The sequence below is a fragment of the Pygoscelis adeliae genome, unplaced genomic scaffold, assembly GCF_000699105.1.
Source record: "Pygoscelis adeliae isolate BGI_AS28 unplaced genomic scaffold, ASM69910v1 Scaffold21, whole genome shotgun sequence".
NCBI lineage: Eukaryota > Metazoa > Chordata > Aves > Sphenisciformes > Spheniscidae > Pygoscelis > Pygoscelis adeliae.
Genome location: NW_008824243.1, coordinates 5,561,089 through 5,569,066, shown reverse-complemented (window position 1 = coordinate 5,569,066; position 7,978 = coordinate 5,561,089). Strand labels below are relative to the sequence as shown.

At 40.0% G+C, this 7,978-nt stretch overlaps 1 protein-coding gene across 1 annotated transcript in view; it reads right to left on the bottom strand.

Annotated features, from left to right (window-relative positions):
- Nucleotides 1–3,694: 3,694 nt before the first annotated feature.
- The window catches only part of FRYL (FRY-like), a 166,863-nt gene continuing 162,579 nt past the window's right edge, over nt 3,695–7,978 (bottom strand). Inside the window, exons 62-64 of the mRNA XM_009335155.1 lie at nt 7,566–7,676; nt 5,997–6,193; nt 3,695–5,637 (exon numbers count right to left, since the gene is read on the bottom strand). Of these exons, the coding sequence (XP_009333430.1) occupies nt 5,379–5,637; nt 5,997–6,193; nt 7,566–7,676 (567 nt within the window). The 3' untranslated portion in view covers nt 3,695–5,378. The remainder of the gene's footprint in view (nt 5,638–5,996; nt 6,194–7,565; nt 7,677–7,978) is intronic.

The following is a 7,978-nucleotide window of genomic DNA, read 5'->3' as shown; positions in this document are numbered from 1 at the left end:
GCAAGCAGACGAGGTGCACCTGCCCCGTGAAGATGCGCCACGTGGATCCCAAGAGGCCCCACCGCCAGGACCTCTGTGGGAGGTGCAAAGGGAAACGCCTCTCCTGCGATAGCACATTTAGTTTCAAATACATCATCTGAGTGGGATGGGGTTCTTTCGTTTTTGTTCAGGGCTCTTCTAGAAAACTGCAAGTAAAGCAGACTTTTTTTTTTTGTTCTTGTTTGAAATACTTAGTGAGGTGTAGTTAGGAAAGCATGCAAATAAAAGTATTGCAAAGCACACTCAAATGATCAGGTGGGTTTGTGCCCAGCTCAGAGGGTGCATGTTGCAACTTCTGTAACTTGCATAGGGGAAGAGCCTACAAATAATGTTTTGTAAATCGGTGATGGTCTTGGCAGCAACTGACTCAGGACCTTGTAGAGTATCAGGTGGGAAAGGATGTCTGTTACTGCCCCTACCCTTGAACTAATCAAACGAAGTTAACATCAAATTGACATCTACAGTAGGTAGTAGAGCATCATTCATGAACAAAACACCTAATAGTATCTGCTAACTGTGCACTTTTCTATTCCATGTAGAAAGTCTCCTGCACCTGTTCATCATTAGAAAGTGATTGAGAAATGCTATGTAAAAACTAGGTCACTTCTACTGGTACAGCTGGTCTGCGCTTAGCTAAGCTGGTGTTCTTGTCTTGTAGACTAAAGCCAAAGAAAGCTTGTGGTTAATGCCTCTTCAGGGATAGCTCTCTCAAACTGCTGGGAAAGGGAGTCACTGATGTTATGGTCTCTTGGTAAATGAGTTGCCCATTGTTACTTCCACAAGGTTATCGAGAGAAGCGATACTTCAAAGGCTCAAAGTATGATACTGCATCTGCCTGGCTTCCTCTTGTACCTGCAGGTGGTGCACCAAGAGCTGTGCGCTTAGTGGCTTACACTTGAAGAGTTTCATCTAGTTATGGTCCAGCTGTCTGCCACTGGGAAGGATCAAACTCTCACACCCTTCTGGGACTGGGTTTGCAACTAGGAATTGTACTTCTAGTGGTCGGTTGCAATGGCAGAACCAGCATGGTTGCTCCCAGATGATGCTCTCCAAGGCCTATTGGTGCTGTCAGTGGTGATGGCCCCTGTAGGGACACAACACTTCAGCAAAAGTGTTACAAGCTGACTCTGGGACTACAGCATCACCATCTGAGCAGATTCATAAGCTAGTAAAACCTACAACCCACTAGTCTACCCTGTAGCCAAGGAGTTGGGTAAACTTAAAGGAAAACATACATTTCTGAGAAAGCTAATAAAGCAGTTAATTTTGGAATTGAGCATAACAGCACACAAAGCCTTTTGCAGAACTCTTGAGGTAGCTTCTATTTGGAAAGACTGATTTATCTTGGCTATAAGAAACTTACATACACCTGTACACAGCTTCCTTGAGACCACTCTATTAAAGACTAAAGAGGGAACCAGTCTGAGGCCATGCTGTGTAACGGCTTCAGTGCCAGGTGGTCCTGCATCTCTAAATGGAAGCTGGTGTATGGCAGGGTAGGTAAACATTGTACCAACAAATGTCCATTTAGAGGGGCAGCGAGTGTTAATTCTGTAGGCTTAACTCATCTTGCTGTAGATTCCTGCTTTATTTTAACAGGCCCCTTGAACTTGCTGCAGTAACTAAGGCTTAATGCCTCAGCACCAATTGATTGCCAAGTAATTTTATTTATTCTTGCTCCATTCATTATTATAGCAGCATGAGGCATTCTGGGAATAAGTGGACCTACCACCCCCAGAATGGGGTACCATTTTATTTTGTGCTTCTACCTGAAGCATCTTCCCCTGTATCACAGTAAAAGGAAACGTCCCTTGCTTTACCAGCTCACTCCAAGACTTTCACAATGAGTTCCATCCTTGCCCTGTTCAACTTGAAAAGTACAACTGCAGCTGGGCAGTATTCTGTTGTAGATGCGTGTGCCTTGCACTCACCTGTAGTTACAGTAACGAGCAGTGGCAAGTCTCCAGCTTGAGGAGGAACACAGTTGAGGCCGCCTCTGCAGCCGTCTACCCGTAGTCTGGCTCAGCTTGCGGTTGCAACTGCGATCTGGGATGTCTTTATTTCTGAGCACGTTTCCCTCTAAGGATGTTCTTCACTGTGTTTTCCTGTTTGCGTTTCCCATTCTAATGGCTGTAGTCTGTTCCCGATGGATGCAGTGTGACAGGCTGACTGTGATGAGTCTGTGCACCTTGGTAATGAGTTTGAGAACTTACTTACGCTCTGTGCCACGTCAGTATGAAGTCGTATGGCAATTCATAGCAATATGAGCAGTAAAGCGCTTCCTATTTATACAGATGTCCTCAAAAGCATTGCTTTGGGGATTATTTGCTGTGAGTATGGTGACTCTTATGCAATTATTATCAGTAATAGCCTAAAGTGAAATTTAGTACCTCTTGGGAGTTGTCACCCCCACTAACTACAGTCAAAGCTGCAGCTGCTTCTGTTTGATAAGTTGTAGAACAGGCCTAGCTGATCTGATCTGAACTGTATGGAGTGCTTCAACAGCAACTGGTCCAAACAAGCAGTTACTGAAGGCTCCAAGCGGCAGGTAGCAGCAAAGAACTGGCCCTCCTTTCATCAGCTACTGCAAGGTTTTAAGGCTTGGAGGAGCAGGAGTGCAGTGGGCAGCGATACTAAATGAGCCTTCCTTTATTCCTCGGTTCTGCAGTAGCTCTGCATGTCATTCCTCTTACATAAATAAATTCAACGCTTTTACTGCTTGATGCCAAAGCACGGTTCTGTATCCTTTTCCACTTTACTGCCCTGTCATGTCCTTGACAGCATACACTGCCTATCACGGGCACCAGTTCCTAGACTCAGCAGAAAGAAGGAAAGCTACTCATGACCCATGTGATTATGCAAAGCAGAAAGGAACAGCCTTCATGCTGTCAGTTCTTCAAAGATGCCTTGAACTTGCCCTGTACAGCTTTTTCATTAAGAGATTCTTTTGCATGTGTTAGCTCAATGCTGTATTCTTTGCATCTTTCTTACAGAAGATGTCTGGTGTTACGCTTGTTTTTAGACAGCTTTACCAGGTAGCGTAGGGTGACAGCTTATGCAGTAATTAAGAGCGTGTACTTCTGGAGAAGCAGATACAGGAGCAACCAGCAAAAAGAACCGCACTCAAATTGGTGTAATGCTTTCTTGGTGAAGGGACTTGCTAGTGGCAAAGGGAAGGATTCTAAATTCTGCACAGTGGAAGTTTGGAAATAGTTCTTTCATGAAGTTAAAGAAATACCAAGACTTTCTCTGGAGCATGATTCTGCTCCATAGGGCAGGTCCCAAATTCCACTAGTCATTGTAAATGGTGGAAGATGTGTAACATAAACCTGAGTTGATATATATCATTTCTTGAGTTGCATAAGAAATCTTTTAACAGCTTCAGAAGATGCCTAGGAAAATGCTGTTGCATTGACAGGACATAAAAGGCAAAAAACATGATTTCAGGGCACCCAGGCCTCTATTGTCAGTGTTTAGTCTGTTTAGCTAAAGTATTTAAACTCTAGCTTGTAAAAATACACAAAATGACAGATACAATGTCTTTTATTTTTACAAAAAAAGCTGGTAAAAGATGATGTAAATAAAAGTGTAATGCACCACTAAGTAAAACTACTTATCCCCCGTAAATACTTATTAAATAATTAAGAACACCATCTACAGTACCACAAAACCATCAAAATAATTCAATTTTATCAGGGACAGGGAAAAAAATACAGTGATTATGGATGTGCCTTGACCAGTTACAGAGCTTGTTAGGATAACATAACTACTGTCAGCAGTCCAACAGCGTGCACAGTGCCTTCAATTAATGCATTTCAGCATAATTACATTTCTAGTGGGGTCCAATTCCCCCAGAAAGGCAGAGCTAAGAATTTCAATTCTACATTCTAAACTCTGGAATTAGAGCCCATTAAAAAAAATCACAGTGGGTAAGAGATGTATATAAAAATACTGGGTGTTCCTTTCAAATCACAGGAATCATGGGACTACATTCTTTTTTCTGTTTTTTTCTTTTTCTTTTTTTTTTACAAAATGCTATTGGTTTCAACAGAATCCAGTTTGTTTTATGCTACAGACTTTGACACTGAACTATGAGTATATTGCCTGTTTGCATGTTTTGGTAGTCAGTCTTTTTTTTTTTTCTATATAGTCCCAACTCCTTAGGCTTAAGTTGAGTCATGAAGATGCATGTACGTGCATTCAAACTCTTTGAACCCTGCAGACTACTCAGACTGCAAGTAATGTATGTGACTACCGATAGGGAGACCCCCCCCCCCTTCCCCTCGAGCTTTATACACCTACTGTCTTAACAGTGCATTGCACAAATTTACAAGAAAAATACTGGTTTTGCACTATACAGTTTCTAGAATATATACAGAATAAAATAAGTTAACTTCTAATGAGAATTGCTGATGGGCAGCATATATCTTTAATATACATTTTAAAGTCTCTGCAGGCAGCTACTTTTTGGTTAGTTGTTATCAATATTTGTAACATAAGCACTGATCAGAGAACTGAGCAGCATTCCAATAAAGTTAACAGATATATTATTTCTTTTAGAAACACTGGGAAATCCCAGTTTAAAATATTATTAAATGTCCTAACATTTACACACTATGAGGATTAGATCTAATAAAATAAAATTTCTTCAAAAATAATCTTGCAGCTCTTTTAAGCATGCTCTGAGACGTTATTTAACAATCATCCATACCTTCAAAAAACAACTGTCACATAGCCATACATTCTCACACACATAATTTCCTTGTTACAGACAACAAAAGCAAATAAAACATTGAGAAGTCAACGGTTTTTGCAGCCTTAAGTCACTCTACTCATGTTTGACCGCGCATTCTTCATGACATTGCAAAGTGTCTCATTAGGTATTAGTTGATGATTATATCTACTACTGCTGGAAAGCCAGAAAGCCTTGCAGGTCTTCAGCCAAAATAAACCAGCCTTGATTTTAGCCTCATCCCACCTGCGATAGTGATTCAACCTTTAGAGGCTGTTACTGCAAACACCACTTATAGTTCTGTTAAAACAGAAAATAATGCATATATATGCATTACATTTAAGCCCTTTTCCTTTCATGTAGTTTTTATACATATATTTATTAAAAAAATACTACTGCCACACAGCTACTGTGTAGAAAGAGCAGTCAAGAAAGATGTTCACTTCGATTTTCAGATTTTTACTTTTGATGAAGCAATTTCTTGCTGTGATGAAACTATGTTGGTTGTCAGGATTGCTGGAGGTTTTCTTTTCTTTCTTTTTATGAAAGGTGCTCAATAATAGTCTGAAGCGTCTTCATCACCAGTTCTTTTCTAAATGACAGCTGTTCAGAATCCAGTGCTCACAAGATTTAATCCTGGTTTGATTTTCCCTAGAAGCTGATACGATTGCACCATGCGTAGAGACTCCCGAATTTCTAGATTAAGTTCCATCAGCTTTGAGCTGGCCTCAGACATATCTTGGTTGGAGCCTACTACTGCGAAGCTACCAGTTTGACCAAGCGTCTGATGACGGAAATATATGTGCAGCAATGTTTGAACTGGGTCATCTTCAGAACTGCCAAAGATGTCGTGGGGCCAAATAGATCTGTAAACACACAATTTGAATTTAAACATTAAGAAAAAAAAATTTAAATGTTCTTTAAGCAGACATTTGAACACAAGACAGAGGAAAACGCAAGAGAAATGTTTCTTCCATAGAGTCCTGATAGTTAAAAGTATCATTTTCTCAGAGATAAATTCTAGAGAACAAGTACTATTAGAATTGCTTTTTTTAAAATTGCAAAATGCATATGAACAAGCTGTAATGAAGCAACAGTGCTTGTCCTTTTCAATACGGACATCTAGCAAGAGCTGAAAAAAACCTGGAACAGTGCCTATCCCCATCTTTAAATTAAAAAGGCCCATTAGCAAACTCAGGTCTGAAAGCAATCCTTAAGCACTTACCTGAAAGCCTTGACCTGTGCTACAGCTGACACAAACTCCTTGCTTCTCAGGGTTTCAATGAGAGAGTGAATAGCCGTTTCTGTGCTAGCTTGGGAAGACTCTGCAATTTCAATTTCTTCGATACCACTGTCAGACGCAGCCTCAGCCTCTTTCAGACAGCTCTCCAAAAGAGCAAGTTCTTCAGACATGTTTATGACCTAAAACAAATATGAGTGAGCTCTTCTAGTTTGAATGTATTTTCAGCCAAATTAACTTTCAGCAAATCAGACTTACATTTTTCCTCCTCTTCGCAATCCTAAATGAGAGGCAGAAAAAGTACATCCAAATATTTGCCGCAGCTGCTAACTATACAGCTATTTTAATGGCCCAAGTGTGCGTGTCAGGTATTTGGGCTTTCCCCTGATGAAGTTTTCATCTTAGTTCTTTTAAAATTTGTTTCAAAAAAATACATTTTTCTCCCCACATGACTTAATAACAATTAAACTGACAAGAAGAATTAAACACTTTGGAAAAGTACAGCAGCAACTGTGTTATTACAAGGACAACTTGAACATGAAGAAAAAATCTGGAACGCTGGTAACTCAGCAGAATAACGGTAGCGAAGCCAGTGTATATAATACTATCTTTGGCTTTAGCTCCAATGCATGCGTAAAAGACAAGGCCATCGCTCAGAATACGATTCTACATCTAACTAACTTAGGCAAGAAGTGGGACTGGTGTGATGCCGACCTTCTACAACATTCTCCAGACGGAAATGAACTCACTTATTTGCAGCCTCTACAAAAATCTGAAAATAGAACTTAGGAACATGCATCATTTTTGCCTAAGCTACTCAAAAACCAAAAGACTTTCACCCCGCTTTTTCATTTTCCTCCCTACTATATCAAGCAGGACCAGGCCTATTTTTTTCCTGCTACCTCTATTTATTGCATTACAGACCCAGGGGAGAACTTTCAGAAGGCATTCTTAATAGCATAACGCATTCAGATTAACTCAATTAACATCACATATGTACCACAAGTGCACAGCTCAAGGACACATTCTACTTCTAAAGTTAGTACAACTAAAAATCAGGCAGAAGATGTCTAGAACGCATTACTAACTGCATTCAGGATGGGGACTAAGGTTGCAGAGTAATTGAATGTGACACAGTTCTGTAAGTCAGCTGGTAGCAAGTGACATTGTTCACAACAGGAAACGCTGGGGTGATGGAAAGGGGCTTTATCACAGAATTCTGTTGATTGGAGTTGATGTGCCTTGATTGTAGCTTGATTAGAATACACCAGGAGCGCTACTGAAATATTTAAAATCCTCATCACTGGACTCCCTGCATTCCTGTCTGTTTAAGAGCTTTCAAGCCATACAAAAATCAACACACATAATTGAACATCTCAGAAAATTCTTGCGAGCTCTACTTAAATCTTTTATTGATTGGCTATAAAACAGCTGGTACCCTCCTTCAGTTTCTAAAAAGATGTCCCACTGATGAAAATGTTATCAAAATGTATTTTAAATGGTTTGGCTTTAAGATGTCAACAATTAGTAGCTAAATGGCATGGTTTTCATTACCTCTGCTTCCTTCTTGATTGTTTTTACTTGGCTGATAAGTTTGCAATAGGCTTGGAACAGAAGCAGCAACTGGAAATGCAACTTGTATAGCCTCCGACACAACTCCAGCTCCTACAAATGTAAACAACATTATTATATTCAGGAAGTGCAAAACATCTACTGTCCAATACAAGAGACAATAAACGACAACTTCTTCAGTATAGAATGGGCAAAATTAAAAGTAGTTATTTGGTTACTGAAGAAAATGCCGAAAAAATTTAGAAGCTAACGTAGCAGGAAGCTAATGAAAAGCAGATGAAAGCATCATTCAGTTCTAGATTTACACGTAGCCTCTCTCGCATAGGTTTAAAGTTTACTTTTTAATAGGTTACATTTCCAAGAAGGGGGGTGGGATGTGATGTAAAGTGATTCAA